Raw genomic sequence first — 23,878 nt, 5'->3', positions numbered from 1 at the left:
GTCCTGTATCCAATTCTGGGCCCACGCTTCAGAAAAGATGTGGAGAAACCGGAGAGAGTCCAGAGGAAAGCAACAACATATATAAAAGGGTTAGAAAACCTGACCTATAAAAGAAATGGTTAAAAAACCTGGGCTTGTTAAGTCTTGAGAAAAGATGCCGGGGTGCGGGCGGGGGGAGGCTGTTAAGTCTTCAGCTAAGGTAAGGGCTATTATAAAGAGGATGGAGAGCAGTTGTTCTTCATGTTCACTGAAGGTGAACAAGAAGTCTGCAGGGAGGGAGATTTAAGTTAGATATTAAGGAAAACTCTAAGGGGAGTTGCGCTCTGGACTAGGTTCCCAGGGCAGTTGTGGAATCGCATCATTGGAGGTTTTTAAGAACAGGTTGGACAAACACCTGTCAGGATGATCCATGTTTGCTTGCTCCTCCATCAGTGCAGGGGGCTGGGCTTGATGACCTCTCAAGGTCCCTTCCAGTCCCACATTTCTATGATTAATCATTGGAACAAATTACCAAGGTCGTGGCAATTTTTCAGTCCAGACAGGGTGTTTTTCAGAAAGCTCAGCTCTAGGAGTCATTTGGGGGCAGGTCTCTGGTCTGTGCGGTGCAGGAGGGCAGACTAGATTATCACAATGCCCCCTTTTGTGCTTGAAACCCATGAAACTATAAAACCAGCTCCATGAAGGTGGGAATATCAGCACCAACAGGGCCTAGCTGCCTCAGGGCATCACTAGTGAGTGACAGAGCCACGGCCTATGAGTCACTGGTCTGATCTAGCGCAACTCTGCAGAGGTTATAAACTGCTTCCATCTAAGACCTGTTCAGTGGCTTTAATGATGGGTTGAGGGGGCAGTTTCAGCTCCAGCTCCCCCATCACAAACTCACTCCCCGCAACTAAGCAGAGAGGCAAAAAGCTGGGTGGCTGAAGTGACACTGAGACAAGAGTCCCCCAGATTAGGGTCAGCTGTGCTGGCAGTGCAGTGCAGAGGGTAAGCTGACCCTGCTACTGCCTCAGAGATAAATGGAGGGTTTCGGTCACCAACATCTTTCACCTGCACTAAATCCACACTGTATCTTTAAACCAGAGTTCATGGTTACATGCAAATTAGTTGCAAATATGTAAATCCTTGTATTAAATCTGCATAAAGTGTCATATGGGGCTGTGCAGAACAGGGCAGCTCTGCCCCACCCCTCCGTCACTGAAAACACTGCTGCTTTTGCTAGCACAGAGGCAGCCCATGCTGAGCCTTAGGGTTGGAGTGGTGGGTGTGAACCCACGGCAGGCTGCAGCATGTATGACTTGGATTGGAGCAGTGTTGAGAGGTCCCTTCCAGGATTGGGGCCGCATTGGGCTGGGTGCCTGGAGCCAGGGTTTACAATCCAACTAGACAAGGCAGAAAGGCAGGGCTAGCATCACGCCGAGACATAGAGACTCAGTGACTCACCCAAGGTCACCCAGAGAGTATGTAGCAGAGCAGGGAATTGAAGGCAGATTTCCTGAGTGCCAGTGCCCTCTTCAACCACAAAGCCGCCCTGGACAGCCCTGTTCCTGCAACAGCAACCTCCTCCCTCACCTCTGTCTTCTCATGCAGGGGTGCGCAAGTCTCTCCACAGGCTGCTGCTGAACTCACTTGCCCTGGTTGCAGCTGCAGGCCAGCTGGAATTGGGTGGGGGTGAGCAGAGGAGACAAAGGCGGACTGGAGGAAAAGGGCCTGGAGTGGGCCCAAGGAGGGTCGTGGGCAGAGGGTGCAGGGGGTCCAAGGAGGGCCGTGGGCAGGGGAGGTGAAGGCTGGCCATAGGTAGAAAGCTGTGGTGAGTCCAAGGAGGGCCATGAACTCTTTCAGGGTTTGGCCTGGACCCAAACAGAAAGGGATTCAGTGGAGTCTGAAGATGGAGTTGCTGGTTGACTCCACAGCATTTTCAATGGAGTCTACAAATCCTAGCCAGGCTCATCATCGACTCCAGCCCTCACAGCTCCACCATGCACAGGCACACAGGGCTGCTTCAGTCACAGCCAGAGCCTCACGCAGCAGCAGCTCCTGGATTATTTACAGCGGCCTGTCAAAGGCTGCCAGAGCCCATATCATTCAGCACCAACTGCCCCATATACACCTTGCCGCCTTCTGACCCAAGCGGCAGATTAGCCACAGCAGAACCAGCACCGTTCAGAAACGGGATCAGTCACAGCAACACACAGCACGCTCCTGGGAGCCAGGGGCTGTAACATTAGACAAAGGGGAAAACTGAGCCACAAAACAGTGAAGGCCACAGCAAGTCATCAGCACAACCAGGAACAGAACCCAAGAGTCTGGCCTCCCAGTTGCATGATCTAACTGGTAGATCAGTGGACAAGCTAATTAAAATAATGGATGAATTTCTTTCCCTATCAGCCTCCACATTCTAATAAATCTGTAAATTGCAAGACCGGCTTCCCCATGGAGCACATGTATGCATCTGACGAAGTGGGTATTCACCCACGAAAGCTCATGCTCCAAAACTTCTGTTAGTCTATAAGGTGCCACAGGACTCTTTGCTGCTTTCACATGCCACCTGGCTCTCGGAGCCTTTTCATGGAGCTAAAAGTGGTGAATGAGAGTCAAGACCAGCATTGTGATCTTGATTCACGGACACCACTCACACAACAGACTCAGGGAGGAGTCCTGCCTCAGTAGCTCTTCCAGAGAGGAGTCCAACCTCGGTAGCTCTTGGGGTGAGTGGTCTGGCCTGTCCATCAAACACCCTGATTGACAGCTGATGGTTGAAACAATCTTCAAACAGACCCTTCTACTGTATCAAGAAGTCAGCCAATGCAGGGGCATCGGCATCAGAAGCTGACCAATCACATTCCAAGTGGGAGCCAGAGCCAGGAGTGCAACCCTGGTGGTTGGGGTAGTGTGAGCTGGGGGTGCTGGGGTTGGATGGAGGCAGCTGTGAAGGGGCAGGACAATGTCTCTGGAGAGCTGCAATGCCCATGGCATCTCAGGAGAAGAATAGCCTTTAAATGGACTCCCTGAAGCCAGGGAAGCTACAGTAAATTCTCATAGAGACTGAACCTAAGAAGAAAGTTCTGAAAGTGAGCAGCAAAGTGGCAGTGATACTAAGAGGGTAATAGGGGTCTCCCTGAATCCACATGGCCTTAGAGCACAGAGAACAGCACTGCTGTGCCCAGAGAGGTGGCTCAGAAATAGCCCAGGTTAAGTGCCAGCCATGTGACAGCCTCAGCTTCCATCATCTGGTGAAATGAGTCATCCTGCACCTAGGAAACCCGAGTCTGTAACAAATCGGTGGCCAAGCAGGACTTCACAGTTGTCATTTTGCTGCTCACCGTGAACAATCAGAACTTTGCAGTGACAGAGCTAAGATCTTCCAGATTCAAAAGCCCAGCCCTCACCACTCAGGCTACAGGAGAATCCCCATCAGCTGTCCACAGTAACGGGCTCATGACACATGGCTGAACAGTTCTAATGCCATCCAGAAGAAGGCAGCAGTGCCCCCCACATACACATGCCTGCTCACTGCAATGCTAAACTTCTTTCCCCAAATCCAGCTGCAATGGAGCCATTATAGCTTTGAGAGAAATCAGCCCAAGCGTTTATAAACCCTATAGCCAGAAGCCCTTGATAGTAGGGAGCTCGCTACTGACCCCTATTGATGAACAGGGAGAAGAGCAACCTAGAGCGGGTTTGGAATGCAGGATGGATGGATGGATGGATGGATGGAGGTTTCATAGGGAAGGGAGCTCTCTGCTGACATCCGTTGGTGAGCAGGGGCCAGGACTCATTTCCATTTCTGGTATGTGATTGTTCTGGTCATTCTGGGCAAAAGTTCGGTACAGTTTTAAGTTTGGGGCTGATGAAGCTTTATTAGCCCCGTGGGGAAAATAAAGGATCAGAGAACTGCATCCAGTGTGCGTGGGGTGGCAGCCTGGCACGCTAGGGTACAGGAGCCCGGTAACAACTCCCGCAGGAAAGGATCTGCTTGGTAGTGAGGGTTGTTTTAGGTTCCTATAGGCCAATGATTTCTTTGTGAAGATTTAGTACAGGGCTGGGGGATCTTTCAAGACAGTAGATAGCCTGGAGGCAGCAGGCCATGCAGAGGCAGATTGGGCTGAAGCTGCAGACAGCTGAGGGATTCCAGTGAGGGTGTCTCTACCCAGCACGTCAGCTCTTAAGGGCTACCCAGCCAGCCTTTCGCAGCGGGTTGGAGCTTGCCTTGACAAACTGAATGGAGAGCTGGGAAGGAGCTGATGCTAGAGCATATTGCCTCATTAGCCACTCAACCATGAGGGAAACACTGAGGATCACAGTCACATGACTGCTAAGATACCCGGAGGCGGGGTGTCTGACCTAACGGATGGCATTGGTTTATTAGTCGCTCGCTCTCCCAAGTTTATTCTACGTTCCCTCCCTCACCCCCGTAGAGTCACCCGTTTTGTTTTGAGATTTTAAGAGGAACCCCAAGATTCTGAACCTGGCCCTTTGGGCTGCGCACAGCACCTGGCCCGAAGAGTCCCACTTCCCAGTTCTCATCTGGAACCACCCCGCGGTCCCTGAATCTGCTCCTTCCCTAGGCCCAGTCGAGGGCCATCATTCCCTGCAGCCCCTCACCCCGGCAGCCTGGGACTGAGGCAGAAACATGCAGAAGATTGTACCCCAGGGCCAAGGAGAAGATGAGGCTATTTGCAAATTTGCCTGAAGCTGTGATTCTCCTCTGGAGGGCCAAGGTTTCCAGGAAATAAAGCAGGAACCCTGTACAATAGGGCTTAGGGCTGCCTGCAAGGGTCACACACACCGGATACTCCCCCATCTACAGGAACCTAGCTCTTTCCAGTGCATTGTCGCTATGTAATATTTCTGCAGCTCAGTAAGATGCTGCTCAGCTCACCCTCCTTCCCTAACCCCAGTCAGCTCCCCACCCGTCCTGCAAGTGCCACCATTTCTCTTCCCATTTATTTCATGCCTGTTTAAATATCCCTCACTTCTCTTTCCAAGATTCTGTTTCATTGTGCCAGGGCCCCTCGTCTGCAGGGGTCGGCGCCCTGGGGGTTACGAGGAGATAAGTGGGACATTCTGAGCCAGTCACCACTGAGCCTAACGGGAATCTTAAGTGAGGGCCAGAAGGCACTGAGAAAATCCCAGTGCCTGGTGAACGAGTTCAGATAAGGGAGAACCCAAAAGAAGTGATGAAGGGTCCCCAAGGCGAGAGCAGAGCTCCTTTGCAGGATGGATTACACAAGTGCCCCAGTGTGGTTAATTTCAATGTCTCCTTTCAGTGCTCCACTTCACCTCCCCAGCCCAGTAGGTAACTCACTGGAGATGGGGCTCTGGCCTCATTCACCTCCCTTCTTGTCCACAGCTTTCACATTACCCCTATTCACATACAACACTGCCCGGCGCTGCAGCAGGCTCACTGGTTGGAAAACAAAACAAAGATCAAAAGAGTAACTCAGGAGCCACAAATGATAAGGCTCCAGCGGTAACATTAACTCAGCCACACCCGATGCATGCCAGGAACAGCAAGGCATTAGCAGCTACACATTTAAACCAAGCCCCAAGAAGATCAAATGCTACCTACCTGCAGGACAGCCTGACAAACAGTTCTGTTTGAACCTTTGCTTCTCTTCCCCCGACTCCATAATTTTAACAGTGCAGATTGAATGTGTCTGTGACAATTCTGGCAACTAATTTCCATGTTTGTTTTTTAATTAAACAGAAATAAGTCACCCATGGCAAGCGAGCATTATTCTGCATTTGCTGCTACACCAACAAAACAATAGTTCTGCTCTTGTCCAAGGAGACCAGAACCTCCCTCACCTGTGTTGAAGTTCAGGTCTCATTTTTCATGAAAAGCTCGACAGGTGATAAGACACATCAGAAAAAACCCTGGTATTTCAGAGGACATTATTTTGTATTATTTTATTCCCTTTATAAATCTTTGGATCAGGGTTTGGTTGGGGGTTATGGTTATTAATTTAATTCAAATGACTGAGAAACATTTAGGAGAAAAGAGGTCTTTGTTAAAAATTAACACCCCCCCCCCCCCTTCCTTCACACAGCTCACAATCCACATCTATGAGACTTCCAGTGGATCCTCTAGCAAATCCAGGATCGACCAGCACCTTGTATTTCTAAAGAAAGAAGAACAAGCAGAAAACACCCACATGTGAACATGTACTTCATGTACTTACTTGCTGCTTCGTGATGGAGAAACGTGACAGGCAAGTTCTATATTATTATTTAGAAGCCCCACTCATGGACCAGGCCCCAGATGGTGCCAGGTGCTGCACAAAGGCAGAACACAAAGCTGCTCCCTGCGCCAAAGAGCTCACATCTATATAAACTGACCTGTCACTTTTCTCCACCGTGAAGCAGCCAATCAGGAGCATATGTTCTATTTCCAACCAGCCCCACTCTCCCCCTTCGCCAGTACCTTTGCTCAGGCTGGGCATTTTGTTAATACAATCTAAGCAGGTGCCTTGCGATCTGACACAGAGACTTCGCACCCATTCTACTTCCTCCATTGCAGTGACAGTTACCCAGGAGGTGGAAGCTCGGATCCTGTAGCCCCCTGCACCTGCATGGAGCCCCAAGGGAATTCTGCAGACAGGTGCACCTCGCTGGACATGTGCCCTAGTCCTGGAGGAGCCTCTGGAGTGCAGGAGAGATCTCCCACAGACTCTGCGGGGGAGTTGGCCTAAGGGGGAAGGTGCATTAGTTGGAAGCGTTGCCTTGGCTTATTATTTGTTCCTTCTGTAGCCTGCATGGGAGTTCTCATCAAGGATCTATTGTTGTACACGCATCTCTCTCCAAACAGGGGGGAATCTCCAATGAACAGGCAGGTGGAACATGTCCCCTCAGCCTTTCCCCAGCACTTCACGGGTACTGGGGGGTGTGGGGGGTGGGTGGGGGTGTGTCAAGAGCCCCATTTTACAGATGGGGAAGGGACCTGCCCGAAACTCCATCCCTGGCTCCTCCAGCTCCCTGTGGGCTCAATGGGAGCCATATCAGGCCCATCACTAAATCGGTGGCAGAGCTGAGCATGGAACCCAGGCTGCCTGTCTCGCACTCCAACTCCTCGCAGGGTTATGCACTTGTGGGGAAGGATGGGGCGGGTTTGTCTCCAGTTGGTGCCCCCTGCTAGAAACACCAGAGAGATGGTCCTGGCTGCTCTGGACATGCAAAAACCCAGGGCTGAACTGCTTAAGGAGGGGCATCTGATCTGCCAAGGCTCCACTAAGCCAGAGAATCAGCTGAGTGCCCATAGGAGCAGCAGGTGCGATAGGCTCAGTACGTCGCCAGCCAGGTTAAAAGCGGCCAGGCAGGTCCAGCGGTCCAAAGGACAGCAATGATACTAGCAGGCCACGGAAGGTGGTGTGGCCAAGTGGAAAGAGCAGTGGACTGGGACTCAGGAGACCTGCCTTCTAGTCCCAGTTCTGCCACTAGTCTGCTTGGCAACCTTGGGCAAGTCCCTTCGCCTCCCTGTGCCTCAGTTTCTCTATCCATCCCAGGGGGCTAACCATTCCTTCCTCCTTTGTAAAGCCCAAGGATGGAGAGCCAATATTGTCCAGGTAGCAGGTCAGCACCAGGCTAGAACCTGCCACATCCCCACCCATATAGTCACTTAGGGTGTCATTTCCAAAGGTGTAAGCACTCACTGTTCCCACTGGCCCTACCTAGTGGAGCTGGGGGCACTTGGCCAATCAAGCCTTGGGGTTCTGATGGACGTAGCTAGGAGGCAGCACACCCAGTGTGACAACTGCAGGCTGTGGAATCCCCAGACCCTCTCTCTGGACCACATCCAGGCCCCATAAGGCCCCTGGCCACAACATGTGTCGCATTCCCAATTCTCCTTTCTCCTTGTTCATCCCCGATTGCAAGCAGTGATTCAAGGGACGAGTGAGATAGGCGGGATGAGGCCGGCAAGGAAACGGAGATGCCGATTTCAAAGCTCTGGGAAGCTTTTGAGTGCGGCTCTGCTCTGCAGACTGCATGGCTGTGAAAATGACCCTGGGAGGAGGCTCTGTCCCCTCGTGAGCACACGCGCTTCCCTTGCCAAAGAGAAGGGGGGGGTTCCACCTACCAGCCCTGCAAACCCTGCCAGGGAGGTGAGAGGCACTGGGCTCTTTCCCCACCGGGAATAACGGCTCCACAGGCCAAATCCCGCCTTAGACACCAGTTCAGGCCCATCACCTTCAGGGGACGATGCAAAAGGAGGAAGAGACGATGGTTGCCCACCCGCCTCCCGCCCCTGGGCTGGGCTGCTCTGGCCGGGCTAACAGGAGGAAAAAGCCGGGGAGAAGCACCACACACTTGTTTTCATGACCTCAGAAGGCAGCACCACCTCTGACGCACTCTGGGCGCCAAGCTGCGCAAGAGGGTCTCTGCATAAAGTGAATAGCCTTTCACAGCACAACTCACGTCAGCCAGAATGCACCCACCAGCTCTTCCACTGAATCTTTTCTGTTTGCAATGCATCCAGGTCCTCTCCCTCCTCCCACCCCAGGTCACCAGCAGTGGTTTCAGCCCAGCCATTTCATCAGCAGCTCTGTCCTGCCAAGGCAATGGGAGCGCAGGGGTCCCACTCCACAGGATCGCTGCTAGGGCTGAGTGTGAATTTTTCAGTCAAACGTTTTTAATTGAAAATGGTTGGTTGGTTGATTGAAACCAAAATTGTTGCTGAAACAGGGTCAGATCTGATGAACCTCTTGCCTCAGAGAGATGGGGAAAGAGTTTTGATGTTAAAATGTTTCGATTTGACATTTTCTAAACAGAAAATCTGAACTTTCCTGATTCAAAATGACATTTTGTTCTGAAATTTACGCTTATTAGACAAAAAAGATAAAAGGAAAAAAAGGTTGAAATCAAAACAAAACATTTCCATTCACCCAAATGGGAATTTTTTTGGGTGAATGGGGGGTTTGGTTTGCAAATATTTTCAAGATTTGTACATTTTGTCCCAGTTTGAGACAGGGAGAAACACTGAACTCTCAAAAAGCAGCAAAGAGTCCTGTGGCACCTTATAGACTAACAGACGTATTGGAGTATGAGCTTTTGTGGGTGAATTTCCACTTCGTCGGATGCATGAACTCTCAAAAATATCCCAGGGGTGGGAAGCAGCCCCGGCACTGGTGATGGCCCAGAGGTGGGTCTGATATCAGCCCGGGCACAAGGCCATCAAACAGCCAAGCCCACTTGACAGGGGCAAGTTTGCCCCGGGGAGGTAACTTGTGATTGGAAAGCCAGCGAGATGCAGGAGGGCAGCCCCATGGGCAGGCAGTTCCGGGCACTGCAGTCTCTAGCACAGATTTCAACGACCCTCAAGCCAGCCAGCAAGTAGCGGGTGTCAATCCATTCCCAAACCCACAGTGGGAGCAGTTGGTATCTCAGTGTGGGGCTGGCTATTGTTTTACTTAATCTCTCAGCATTTAGCAAATCGCATAAAACCAGACAGCTTCAGACAGACAGACACACACACACACATGCCCCTCCCCCTATCATACATGCTGCCATCTGCTGTGGGTCACTCCCTCCTCCAGCCCTCATTTAGATCTAAACTCAGCAAGAGAACAATTTCAAAATGTGCATCTCAGCACATAGCCACACCCCTCTTCTAGCAGTGCCCAGCTCCTCCCCAGAGCAGCCAGCAATGGAGTGATCGGGGCCAGGAATCACCTGCCCCAGCTCCTCCAAGGAGTGTTTGCTAAGATGGGTCAGTGGACCCCAGAGCTGCCTCCCTAGATGTGGGGGTGCACCAGGTGTGGGGGGAAGTAGGCAAGGGGGCACCCCAGATGGCCAGTCCCCCTGGCAGCATGGGCCAGCAGACTGCTGGGCACTCAGTGAGCGTGGTTTAAACCGGAGTTATCATCCCAACAGCCACACGGAGAAGAAACAAAGTAGAGACAGAGCAGCGGCACTGAGTCTAGCACTCTTCTGGCCCAGCTGCACAGAATCCCCTCCATCCCAACCCCAGCTCCTCACCCCGGCAGCCCAGCCAGCCCACCGTGGGAAGACAGCACCAGGAAGGGGTTTCAGAGAAGCTGGGAGCCATGATGCCATCGCCAGGCGAGAGGTGGGGAGGCAGCATGGGTTTGGCAGAGAAGCGACTGCCCAGCAGATCAGCAAAGCAGCCCACAGATGGTCAAGGCGTCTGAGAGCTGAGGGAGTCATGCCACCCTGACACCCAGAGACAGGCCAGGCCGGTTGGGTGGAAGATCCCTCACATGTTCCCTCCCATTGCTGGCACCTGAATATTCACAGCACACTCACGTGGAGAACTCCTCCCCCGCCATTCAGAACAATGGAGAACACTTCCCCCACCATTCGGAACAATGGAGAACTCCTCCTCCCCCATCTCTCAGTTCAGAACTATATGAGCTGAGCACTTTTGAAAGTCTGGCCCAGTCCAGTTTCTTTCCACCTCTGAACTCAAAGCCGTTCCCAAGGGGGCAATAACAGCCATTCGGAGGACAGGGAGAGAGGTCACATGCACAGCAAAGTGAGGCATGGCCCAGACGAGAAGCATCCAGGAGACCTTGAGCCAGCCATGCCCTGGCCTGCCTCCAGGAAAGGGGGAAAGGTCCATGGGAACAGAGGTCTCAACCCTTTAGCTCTTAGGCATGGGTCACCCAGGCATACAGCTCCCCTATGCAGCCCCCCACCTGCAGGTGCAGAGGAAATATTTGTCACTGTCGGGATTGCTGGGGGAAGTTCTGAGGCCTTCTGCTCGTAATGGGCCCTTCTGGGGGCTCCAATGTGGGGGTACAAACCCAAATGCCTGGGACTCCTGAGTGAGTGAGGGGCACCATGCTCCCATTGGCGCTTCCCATTCCGGTCTGTGCCTGCAAACCCTGCCCCCAGAAAAGGGAGGCCAGACGCACAGCCCCGATGAAAATTCAGTCCTTGGGGAGGCGCCATTTTAATACAGCCGATGATTCCCGGTCCAAGCACCTCCCACCGCCACACTCCAGAACTCAAGAGTGTCGCCCCAAGCTTTGAGGAAATCAACTTCCAGCAGAAAATACACTAAACTGGTCCCTATTCGAGGAAGAAGGGGGCATTTTAGAAAAGAAAGAAAACTGCCAAGTGCAGTGCATCTCCCGGAGCTGTCAGGAGCCAGCCGTGCAGCAAGGAGGAGGCAGACTCAGCAGAGCCTGGCAGCAAGGAACCAGGGACACGAGGGCGGGAAGGCAGGAGCTGTAAGTACTGTGCAGCGCAGGGGAGTGGAGCTTCGCTGCCTCGCTAAACTGGGCACAGACAGGCCACTTGATTTATGGAAATATATTAGGGGAGGGGCCCAGCAATATCCCCTTGATGTGACTTATCTGTTATACTGAGAGCTCCCCCCCCACTCTCCCTTCCCCTCCCCTCCATCCTACATGTACTTAACCCTTGGCAACACATGGAGTCTGCAGGCAAATGTTTGCAAGGGACACAGAGCAAACAGAGAAGCAAGTACGAATAAACAGCTGGTCTCCCCTCCCCCTCTTCCCCAGTTCTGTCAACAGGATCTCAGACAGGGCGACCATCCAGAAGAACCTGCACTGACAAACCAAAGGCTCATCCCCTCCAGACTGCCCCATCCCCAGAGAAAGCGCAGTTTTCTAGCCTCAATACAAGCCAGAGATTTCTTCCTGTCCCCAAGATCCAGCCATTTAAACCCCCCTGTAGAGCTGCTCCTGCACCAGCCTCTGCTTTGTAGTTAAGTGTTAGATCAGTAGGCGGGAAATGCTGAAACACAATCAGAAATTCTCCTCTCGTTTCAAAGGCAAGTGCAGATCACGAGCGCGGAAATTCATGCAAAGATTAAAAGGAAAGAATAATTCGCCTCCCAGCTGCCTGCGTTGTCACTCAGTTAACTTCAGTTTCTCTCTTTAAATATATATATAGTGATGAATGCTATTTTATGCTTAAATCCAGTAACAGGCTGCAGCCAAATCATGCTAGTGGGTGCCGCAAAAGCTTCACTAATACAGGTCTGCCAGTTCCGCTCAATCCCAAACCACAGCCCCCCACCACCACCACCCCAGTTCTGCCTATGCCTCTCAATCCCCACCCACAGCCCCAGCTATCCCAGCCCTGGGCTGTCTGCACACCGTAACACACACTGCCCTTCTGGTGCCCCTTGTTCTGAACCACCAACCCCCTACTGTCTCAACACCCCCAGCTCTGCCAGTGCCCCTCAACCCTGATCCACAGCCCCCCTCCTCCCCCAATCCTGGGCTCCCGCATCTCTGCCAGTGCCCCTCAACCCTGACCCACAGCCCCGGGCTCCTGCAGCTCTGCCAGTGCCCCTCAACCCTGATCCACAGTCCCCCTCCTCCCCTAGTCCTGGGCTTCCGCAGCTCTGCCAGTGCCCCTCAACCCTGACCTACAGCCCTAGCTATCCCAGTCCTGGGCTCCCCCCACCTGCAGCTCTGCCAATGCCCCTCAGTCCCGACCCACAGCCTCTGCTATCCCAGTCCTGGGCTCCCCACACTCACAGCTCTGCCAGTGCCCCTCAACCCCAACCCACAGCCCCAACTATCCCATCCCTGGGTTCCACCTACAGTTCTACTGATGCCACCCAAACCCCAATCCACAGTCCTGGGCTGTCCCTCCCACACACACACTATTCCCCTGATGCTGACCTACAGCTCCCGAATCCTGGTGTCTTCTGAGCAGTCAGCGCTGGCTACATTTTACTTAACACTACAAATCACGATCAGAGTCTTTAACTGGACTTCACTGATGTCCAGCACCTCCCCTAGCTCCTTTCATTGCATTTGTGAATTTAGGACTGGCCAGCAAATCCCTGTCCTCTCCCCATCTTGCCCCGCTTGACTATGAAATGAAAACTGATTCACAGCAATTCATACAGAAAGTTTGGTTAATCTGGAGCGAAGGCTGCAGGCTCAACCATGCCCTTAACTGGATTGCCTCCCTGTGGGATGGAGTTGCAGGGCTCCCTTTTCCCCAGGGCAGAATGAGGCAACTTTGGTCAATAACAAGAGCTGTGAAGAGTTATTAACAGCAGTTATCAGAAGAGGAGTTTTGAACTCATGTTCTGCTGGAACCCAGCCCAGTGCACCTTCTCCTAGGCAACAGGGTATTTTGTGGGGGCAGGTTGCAGTCTCTCTCTCCCTGCACATGGCTCTGCAGCATCACCCCCAAAGTCCAGTCACTGCTGCATGATTGGGGTTGGTTTGGAGCTGGCTCAGATCTTGGCAGGAGGTGTGAGTGGAACTGACCACAGCTCTACCACCCCCTGCAAAGAGATTGGTAAGAAAGGTGAAATGTTTAACTTAGGCCATGGGGGCATCGGGGGAAATCTGAGAAACCACTTGACTAAAAATGCGCATCACAAACTCCGTCCTGGGCCCGGAACTAGCACGGTGCTTTCCAGACCCATTTCGCAGAACTTTCACAGTTAGGGTTTGAACAGAAACCCTGCTGCAACCTTAACTATGAAGCGGCTACTCGCCACCTAGAGGCTGCTGTTTGTATTACATCAACGTGACAGGACTTGGCAAGCAAAGTAATTCTGCCCGTCTTGTCCAGCCCTATTTAGGGCACCTACAGGCCGAAGTGTGGGCGGTGTGGGGGGAACAAGGGTTACCTGGCCCAGCTGAGAGGAGTTCTGTATGATCACACAGCTCTTTGGGGTAGGGACCGGGCCTTATTGCACATCCTACAGGCATGGAGCCAGACAGATGTGTATTAACAAGCCTCTGGCCTGGTTCACCAAGGAGCTGTGCACCTGCAGCTCCCGCTGGTCTCCGGAGCCGCTCTGGCACCCCCAGAACTCGACACTCTAACACAGCAGAGCCAGGAGCACCAACTGCCCACCCGCTCCCATTGAGAGCACTGGGGAATCCCTCCCCTGGCTGAGCTCTTTGGAAAATCTGGCCCACAGTCCACAGGGGAAGGAATGCCACAAGCAGGTAATTTAGAGAGCGATTAACCGCAAAGCTAACAGCTTCCTCATCTATATTACACTCAGCTTCAGTGGGAGCCAGTGGAAGCTACAGGCCTGGGACAGCAGTTGCAAGGCACTGGGTTGCACTTGCCTGGCTGCTCCTGGGACTGATCGCTCCAGGCAGTGGGCTGTTCCCAATGGATGGCTGGTCTCTTGGTAGCCGAGAGGGTTACTGGCCCCAACACCAGAGGGTGTGGTTAGGCCTCCGACCTGGGCGGTAGGGCAGCCACCAGCCTGATCCACGTCTGCCGAATCCAGGCCAGGATACAGGAAGAACGTGCAGGGACCCCAGGCAGGAATCTGGAAGTTACAGGATGCATCGGTGTCCAGCATGGAACCCCCAATATTGTAACCGCAGCCAAGTCCTGCCTCTGCTCGACCATGGGGAGGCTACAGCCACTGTATCATTTTAATAGCAGGGGGCAGAGGCTGTGTTAGTCGTCTTGTGCCCTGGCTAATGAAGACAGCACAGAATCTATTTTTTGCCGCAGATCAGGATGTCTCAGAGCTACCAGGGATTAAAGATGTTGTTACATTGGTCAATATGCTAATTAAAAGAGCAAAGGAATTATTGCACAGCTTTGCAAGTCTCCTACCCCTCTGTGCTGCCTGTGCCATCAGCTGCTACCCCTGCCAGGATGCTTGGCACCATGGCTGCTCCCCCAAAAAAGGCACCAGAATCATACGCATTAGTGATCTTGGCTTGATGCCAATGGGGTCTGCTCTCAGGCAATCTGGTGGGGATAGAAAGACACTGTGCAGCAAGAAACATCCCCATGCAAAGTGCTTCATTACGGTGAAGTTTGGCATAGGCGCCGGGCTGAGGGCATGTTACCTTTTAGGAATGATAGGGTTAAAACCCCGCAACTGTTTAAAAAAGAAGCAGGTGTTATATAGACCCAAAGCCTCCCCAACAGGCTGTCAGCTGAGATCAACTTTACAACCTCTCTCCCTAAATGCACAAGTCTCTACTGAGTGAGCCAACTCCATAAGAAGTCCATGGCCAGGGGCGGCTCTATGTATTTTGCCACCCCAAGTGTGGCAGTCAGGCAGCTTTCAGCGGCACGGCTGTGGGAGGTCTGCCGGTAAGGCAGATTCGGCGGCGCGCCTGCGGGAGATCCGCCTGTAACACAGATTCGGTGGCGCGCCTGCGGGAGATCCGCCGGTAAGGCGGATTCGGCGGCGCGCCTGCGGGAGGTCCGCCGGTAAGGCGGATTCGGCGTACCAGGTGCCGAATTGCCTCTGAAACCATGGGACCTGCAGACCTCCTGCAGGCAACCGGCAGGCCGCCCCCAACAGCTTGCCTCCTGAAGCCACCCCTGTCCATGGCTTCATCACATTTCACAGTTCATCCCTGTGCTACAAACCACAGCTCCATGAAACTTTACTGCCCCAGGGACAGAGCTCCAGCTTTCCTGCTGCCGGAGCTCACAACCTGGCCACCTGAGCTAATCTCCATCAGCTATGGCAGTATGGGGCCTTTGACACATCGCTCCAATTCCAATGGAGAACTCACACATGCTCACTCCATAGATTCATTACAACCAAATCTTAGAGCTGCGGTAACTAAATGATGGGCATTTCACTTTCTAGTTCTAGGGTCATGGCCCAGGGTGGCTAATAACCAGGGACTGAGTAAGACAAAGGAGAGAGTCATCAATGATACAGCCAGAAGCAATTACAGTGATCAGCCCGTTATGCAGCTAGGGGCAGGAGTCACTGGCTGAGAGTCTTTGGAAGTTGGACTAGATCATCAGAACGGTCCCTTCTGGCCTTAAAATCTGTTAATCTGGTCTGACCTGCTGTATAGCACAAGCCATAAGATTGCACCCCGTAATTCCTGCTTTAAGCCAAAGAATGTCTGGTAGAGCCAGGGCAGAGCGTTTAGAAAGAGACTCCGAGAGATGGAGAATCTGCCACATCCCTTGGTAAAACATTCCACTGGCTAACTCCACTCCCTGTGAATAAACAGCACCCGTTTCCAGCTCTCTGTCTGGCTCCCATTCCAGTGAGATGGGATTTACCCTAACACTTCATTGAAATTGCTTTCATTGAAATTGGTCTGACCCTGGAAAAATCTCAGCTCCTCACAGCTGCAACCTGAAAAGCATTCCCACTTCGCCACCAGGTACCGGGAGTAGGATCTCCTTGCTCTGCTCCTGTGCGGAAGCTAGGGTGACCAGATGTCCTGATTTTACAGAGACAGTCCTGATTTTGGGGTCTTTTTATTATATAGGCTCCTATTACCCCCCGCCCCCATCCCAATTTTTCACATTTGCTGTCTGGTCACCCTACCGGAAGTACATGCAGCTACATAGACAAGGACCCTGTTCTCCGCAGCACTGTGCACCCTGGGACTCTGATCTATTCCAACATCCTCCCCAACCACTGGGCTGGAGCACCCAGTGGGGCCTGTCGAGCCATTCAACTGCACACACCCAGACCAACTAGATCAGCTGTAACAGTCCAGCTGGAGCAGCAGGAACAGCTCCTTTTCAGCCCCAACAGAGAGAAGTGGCACAGAGCTGTGGGACCGCAGGGCTCAGGAATGCAGCTCCCGCCTGGCCAGGGACTAAGTGCAGGGAGCCGTGAACATGGCTGGCCCCCCCTTGGGGCTCAGATGCTGCCCGCAGGACCCCGGGAGCAGCCTCGATGATCCCTGGCATGGCGGTGCACATGCTGTTCATGCACTTTACTGCCTTAGCTCCATGTGCAAAACAACAAACCATAAGGGAAGTAAAATAGGAGGATGCCCCTTATTGGAATGCTTTGAACCCCTCACATAAGGAGTGGCTGAAACTGCCTGGACCTAGGCCCAGCTAACCAGCCTCCTGAGCCAGCAGCTCACATGGGAACCTGCTGTGCCCCTTATAGCATGGCTGTGTTTTCCCAAACAACTTCTGGTTTGAATACAGAATCCTCCCTCTCCCACGTGAGCCCCTGTCAGGGTTCAGCACAGCCACGTGCTGGGTGTAGGGACCCTGGGCCTGAGCACCACAACTAGGAGTGCTAGAATAGGTCTCACGCTCGCACTCACTGATCACCTGAGAGCTGTGGGGCTCTGAGCACCAGCCTGGGCCAGAGGTTCATCTCAGCAGAAGAGAGATCCAAGCCCAGGCCCACCCCTAAGGAGATGCTGGAGTGGATAGAACAGCCTGAGTGGGTTTAACTCCAAAAGAAGGGGAAGGGGACAATCAAAGCTGAGAGTCAGGCCTAGGGTGACCAGACAGCAAGTGTGAAAAATCGGGATGGGGGTGGAGGGTAATAGGAGCCTATATAAGAAAAAGACCCAAAAATCAGGACTGTCCCTATAAAATTGAGACATCTGGTCACCCTAGCCAGGCCCTTGTCACTACAGGGTGAAAGTCACCTTGACTCTTACAGTTCTGTTTAACCCCCTCCCACCCAAATTAAATGTGGCCAGCGTGGATTTTACCGAACTCTGGGAACCCCAACAATTACTGTTCTCCTGTGGGGCCGAGAAGCAACAGAAGAGCACAGGGAGAGTCCCTGCACCAGGGCAAGCCCAAGCGACCAACCAGCCAAACCCAGAGTGTAAGCTGGGTGGGCAACCCGGAGCAAAAAAAATTACTTTTTGTAGTGACCCAGCCATTCCCAGTCTTCATTCAGACCTAATTTGATGGTGTCAAGTTTGCAAATTAATTCCAGTTCTGCAGTTTCTCATTGAAGTCTGTTTTTGAAGGTTTTTTGTTGAAGAACTGCCACTTTTCAGTCTGTTATTGAGTGTCCAGGGAGACTGAAGTGCTCTCCTACTGGTTTTTGAATGTTACAATGATTTGTGTCCATTTATTCTTTTGCATAGAGACTGTCTGGTTAGGCCAGTGTACATGGCAGAGGGGCATTGCTGGCACATGATGGCATATATCACATTGGCAGATGTGCAGGTGAACGAGCCCCTGATAGTGTGGCTGATGTGGTTAGGTCCTGTGATGATGTCCCTTGAATAGATATATGGACAGAGTTAGCAATGGGGTTTGTTGCAGGGATAGGATCCTGGGTTAGTGTTTCTGTTCTGTGGTGTGAGGTTGCTGGTGAGTATTTGCTTAGGTTGGGGGGCTGTCTGTAAGCGAGGACAGGTCTGTCTCCCAAGGTCTGTGAGAGTGAGGGATCATCCTCCAGGATAGGTTGTGGATCCTTGATGATGCGCTGGAGAGGTTTTAGTTGGGGGCTGTAGGTGATGGCCAGTGCCCACATCCACCCTGATTGAATTGGCCTCGTTAGCACTACGAAAAGTAATTTTTCCCTCTGTTGATATTCACCCCTTCTTGTCAGCTATTCGGAATGGGCCACATCCACCTTGACTGAATTGGCCTCGTTTTAGCACTGACCCCCTCACTTGGTAAGGCAACTCCCATCTTTTCATGTGCTGTATATTTATACCTGCCTACGGAATTTTTCACTCCCTGCATCTAATGAAGTGGGTTATAGCCCATGAAAGCTCATGCCCAAATAAATGTGTTAGTCTCTAAGGTGCCACAAGGACTCCCCGTTGTTTTTGCTGGTAGACTAACACAGAGGTAGGCAACCTATGGTACGCGTGCCGAAGGCGGCACGTGAGCTGATTTTCAGTGGCACTCACACTGCCAGGGTCCTAGCCACCAGTCTGGGGGACTCTGCATTTTAATTTAATTCTAAATTAAGCTTCTGAAACATTTTAAGAACCTTATTTACTCTACAACAATAGTTTAGTTATATATTATAGACTTATAGAAAGAGACCTCTAAAAATGTTAAAATGTATCACTGGCACGCGAAACCTTAAATTAGAGTGAATAAATGAAGACTCGGCACAGCACTTCTGAAAGGTTGCCGACCCCTGGACGAACAACACAGCTACCCTCTGAAAGTTTTACACAGGAGCCCACAGGTCCCCAGCACAAAAAGAGAAACTTGTCACCTCCAGTAAATTTTTTACTTTATCCAAACCTGAGACTGTGAACCCCAGTGATTTGCATCCAAAGGAAGTGTCCTATGAACCTTCAGACATGGAACTTACTCACTAGGAGTCATGACACCCTAGTGAAACAGCAGCACACACACACACACCCATGAAGTGGTAGTGTGGGCCCACTTTGTTTCTCACCAGGCCCTGCACATACAGGAGCAGGAGGGAATTTTTCACAGCCTCTGGCTAGTCAAATTTAAGTTCTTGACTAGAAGATATATAATGAATTTTTCACACCCTGGTTAAACACACACACGTGCGCATGCCCAGGCTGGCTTTGAGAACTGGCTGCATTGCAGGAGATGGGGATGGGGTTAAGTGGAGCCCCTACAGGGACTGTGGCTAAGCTCTGGGGGAGCATGCGCCAATGGAGCAACTCAGCTCAGTGCTCCCCCAGTGGCCCAGCTGGGCTGGCTGGAGCAAAGAAAGGGCCACATCCTTGCCCAAGTCCTGGCACTTTAGGGGTAGCCTAGGTGGACTGAGCTTGGGGCTGGCCACTGAACAGAGAAAAGCTTCCCACAGCCCCAGCACGGCTCTGTGAGACGCTGTATCAGTAGTGGAGGAGCCTAACCGTGGGCAAAGATCCAAAATATTCCCTTCAAAGAGATCTCCAACAGGAGACAGGAAGTGACTGGAGTGAAACTGACTACAGGGATAGTCAATTATTTTTTGTCAAGGTCCAAATGTCTTGGTCAAGGTATAATCAAGATCCGGGCTGCAGAGAAAATAATAAAAGAAGAATGATGATAATAAGATGTTGAGTTCAGTCAAAAGTGTCTGGTGGTCTGGCTTTGCCTGCAGTCTGCCCGTTGACTACCCCAGGACTAGAAGACGTATTTTCAGGAGACTGTCCATATGGCCTCTCCAATCCCAACGGTAACTTTGTTCCAGATTAACAGTGAGAACACCACAGCTCCTCAGAGGGTTACGGACAGCTGGTATAATTACTGATACCCTCTCCGGACTTAGAGGTTGCTTTTTATGCATGAAGGTGACATGTGCCAAAGGAAATGAAAACTCCGTCTGGAAAGCTGTTCATTAGGAAACGTATCCCGAGACGGGGCACTCGGGACGGTGAAATTCCGACAGTGAAACTAATTTAAGACCTTGTGGTGAGCAGCAATCGGCCACAGTGCAGGCAGGTTTAATTACTGTCACTGAACAAGGCTAAGGGACTTGCTACAGGAGTTCTGCATCAGCTGTACCTCTAATAAAGGTCTCATGAATTTCTTAACTAGATCTACCCACTACAAACCATAATTGTTACAATTACTGGCCTAGACCCTCTACTCCAGCCTACCCATGCATGCAGACCCATGCACCTGTGCAGATTCTAACTGGACTCCATATGGAGGGTGTAACGACTGGGGCCCACCCTGATCTCACACCAGGGTCTGTGCCCCTTGCTGGGTAATTCAGGTCCCTCTTCTGATTTCCCAGGCACATGCGAGTTATCAGGTAATAGCCACCAAACACACAGACAATAATTATCAGGCTACAATTTATTCCCGTTGCATCATCTTCACCACATGGCATCGTTTCCCCCTCCGCTCCCCATTGGACAACGAGCTTTCTAAACCTAAAGAACGAGACAGAATCAGCCCTCTCTGGGACACGTCTTCAGACCAGTAATTGCCAGGATTCGTGACCAGCTTCAGTGCAGCCCTCAGGACTACGCAGACACTCACAAGTAACATACAATCCAAACCAAGACCCACCCCAGCCTGAACCCAGCACGTCCGCCTGCCTGTAAAGAGAGCCACAGACACCCCTCTCCACAGCTATGGAAATATTCCTTTCAGGTGGTGGGCCCTGAGCCATCATCAGATAGAAAGAGCCCAGCCACCCAGGGGTGTCTTAAAAGAAACTCTGGTCACATCGCCACTTGAAACAGCTCGTGACACTCAGTGCAGGGGCTGGGCGAGACAACCTCTCCAGGTCCCTTCCAGCCCTACAGGTCTAGGGTTCTACGGTTTCAGAGATGGCATAACAAAGAGCAGCTCCTATTTTTGCTCCTCTGTAGTGTAAACAGGATGCCTAATGAGGACTTGTGGGATGCAGCTAATCGCTCCAGATCACGGGCAAGAAACACACTTCAGGCTCAGTCCCTCCCTCTCACACTTACCAAGACATTCTGCACCCACAGATATTTCAGAGTTTTTCTGCCCATTGACAGTCTCCCCTGGTCTCCTACAGGAACAGGAGAACACCCTCCTCTGGAAATTCCTGCTTTGCTCTGTAGTTTTCGAATCTTACTGTTTACTAGCCCTTTCAAAAGCACATATTTTTGACCCTGAATTTTACTCTTTTTCATGTATTTAAATATCGAAAAACCCAAGAGCTCAGCGCATGCAGAAGGAATATGTGTGTGTATTCTCTCAGGTATACAGCTGGGCTGAGAACAGAGAACACAGTGCATCTCTTATTAAGTTCTTACAGGTGTTAGCCTCTTTCATCTAGGTGCTAATATGTGCTATGCTCATTAAGGAGCATGCTCCCCATGCTCAGGACAGAATGCTTGCGGCATAAAGCAAAGATGATCTATTTGCTCAGCTGTTTAAAGACAATAATACCTCATACCTGAACTGCCAACACACAGAGCTGCTCCCATGCAGAGCTGGGCTTAACAGAGTGTTCGACACCCTCTAAACCTGGCTCTCCAGGCCAGCACAAGAATGTTCAGCAAGGGTATTAATTGCACAGGAGCTGCATAATAATTAGCCTCAGAATCTAGGGCCTCCCCCATCAGATGACAATAGAGAACTGGATGGACTGACTCAATAGACTGGGCAAAGCACATGGCTCTGCAATAAATCAAGCACTGGTATTGCCCCTTCTGTCAGTTAGCACATTGCTGTGCTCATAGCCATTCCCCCACCCCCCAGAGCTCAGTTTATCACAGCCCTCCCCCAGACACCCACACCACACAGGCCCATGTTTACACGGGTCCTTAAACTAGGGAAGGAGACAAATCTTCCCCCTAAAAACCACCCCCAATCTAAATGTAGTGTCAGCACCAGGGGGGACCAGATGCCCATGGTGGAGGGAAGAAGACTAGGTGCATGGGGGGGCACGGGGGAGAGCAGGAGCAGGAAAACCCGGGGGGAAGAGGGAAATGGGGAAGGGGTCCCTAGGGCACAGGGGGTCCAGGGAAGGAGTAAGAGGAGGGGAGAATGCAGAGGGAGAAAGGGGGATGGGATGGGTGCATGGGACATCCAGTGGGGAAGGGGATGTAGGAGCCCCTGGGAAGAAGGAAGACGGCCCTGGGGGTAGTGGGGGGCAGGGCCCCAGGGAGAGGGAAGGGGTCTCCGGGCGCAGGACGCAGTGAGGGGCAGGACCCCAGGGAGAGGGAAGGGGTCTCCGGGGCGCAGAACGCAGTGGGGGGCAGGACCCCAGGGAGAGGGAAGGGGTCTCCGGGGCGCAGGACGCAGTGGGGGGCAGAGCCCCAGGGAGAGGGAAGGGGTCTTCGGGTGCCGGACGCAGTGGTGGGCAGGGGTCCTTGCTCTGCCAGGCCGAGATTACTCACAGCGCCCGCAGCTTGACCCACATCTTCTTGCTGGGGGCGGACTTGAGCTCCAGCGGGGACGGGCAGCCCTCGGGGGACTCCAGCAGGTCCCGGTCCAGCTGCGGGGAGCTCCGTGGGGCGTCCATCTCCTGCTCCCTCTGCAGCGCGGGGGAGAGAGACCGTGAGAGCCGGCGGGCAGCTGCCACCCCACCGCCCCGGCTCCCCGTGCGCGCCCCGGCTCCCTCCGCACCCGGCGCCGCTGGCCCCTGCTCCCTGCGACCAGTTACCCGAGTCGGTGGGCGCGTCCCTGCGACTCAGTTACCCGAGTCGGTGGGCGCGTCCTGCGCTCAGAGCCCCGGCGACCCCGCGCCCGGTGCCTGCGCAGGGGCCGGGGAGCCGGAGCAGCAGCGCCCGGAACGTGCGCGCAGCGGAGCAGCCTGGCTGAGCCAGGCGCCGCCGGTCCCAGATAATGGCCTCTCTCCGGAGCGCCTGGGCGAGCCCACCCCCTCTGCCAGCGCTCCCGGCCGGGAGGGGCTCCCCGCCCCAATCCGGGCAGCTGCGAGCGCCTCCCCCCGCCAAGGCAGCGGCGGAGACGCAGCTCGCTCAGCCTCTGGTACCACAGCTGGGGCTGGCCGAGCAGGACATGCCCAGCCCCGGCCCCGCGAACGCGAGCTCCGGCTGCGCCTTCCCTGCCAACCGCCGCTCCGCCGGGGACTGCAGACGCCTGGCGTTTGGAGATGAAGCTAAAATGGCATCCGGTGGGTGCCAAGGTACCAGCGCCTGCCGGGGCCCCGGGGCTCCTCTGTAGCAGGACCTGGCCCGGAGGAGGAGCGGGGGGCAAGAAGAGCTCGTTTAAACCCGAACCTGCTGCATTATCACCCAGGCGATTCTGCTGCCTGGAGAGCGCGGGCTCCTCGACCCCCGGCCCCTCCCCGACTTCCCAGAGGAAATTAGGGAGGCTGCAACTTTAAATAAGTGAGACCCCGCGAATGGAGCAGAGCCGGGGGGCCGCTGGGCTACAGGCACACACGCTTCCTCCTCGGATCGGGACCGCCTCGCCAGGGCAGGGGTTTGGGGCAGGTGCGCTCCGTGCGCCTCCCCAGAGAGCTGGGGTCAGCTCAGCCCGCACATGGAATAAGTGTGGAGGCCTTAGCTTGTTGCTAGGGGAAGCTGACCCCCGCCACAGCTCTGGTCTGCATAGGGGTCCCGATCCCAACTCCCCCTAGGTTTTACCCCAGCTGTTAACCCATCTCCGCCGCTGGCTTAACGGAGCTGAGGCACCCCTGCAGTGTAGACATAGCCTGCAAGAGAGACCAACTCAGAGGAGCCTCTTCCCCCTCCCCCCACCCCATACCATGGCCTCAGCTCTCCAGGAGGGGATCTGTGGGGAATTTGCATGGGCTCAGGAAGACGCTTGCCCCTTCCAGCCAGGCTGAGGGGTTGCTCTGAAAAAAAAA

The 23,878-nt window shown here is 53.1% G+C and overlaps 1 protein-coding gene across 2 annotated transcripts in view; it reads right to left on the bottom strand.

The window, feature by feature from the left end:
• Positions 1 to 23,354, bottom strand: part of PDE1B (phosphodiesterase 1B) — a 142,137-nt gene extending 118,783 nt beyond the window's left edge. For both annotated transcript variants that reach the window (XM_032781190.2, XM_032781189.2), the window contains exons 1-2: positions 23,286 to 23,354; positions 22,443 to 22,579 (exon numbers count right to left, since the gene is read on the bottom strand). In XM_032781190.2, the coding sequence (XP_032637081.1) occupies positions 22,443 to 22,579; positions 23,286 to 23,294 (146 nt within the window). In that variant the 5' untranslated portion in view covers positions 23,295 to 23,354. The remainder of the gene's footprint in view (positions 1 to 22,442; positions 22,580 to 23,285) is intronic.
• Between the last annotated feature and the right edge of the window lie 524 nt (positions 23,355 to 23,878).

This window comes from Chelonoidis abingdonii, chromosome 26 (assembly GCF_003597395.2).
Source record: "Chelonoidis abingdonii isolate Lonesome George chromosome 26, CheloAbing_2.0, whole genome shotgun sequence".
In the NCBI taxonomy this organism is placed as follows: Eukaryota; Metazoa; Chordata; order Testudines; family Testudinidae; genus Chelonoidis; species Chelonoidis abingdonii.
The sequence above is the reverse complement of the archived record's forward strand: the minus strand, read 5'-3'. Positions and strand labels throughout refer to the sequence as shown.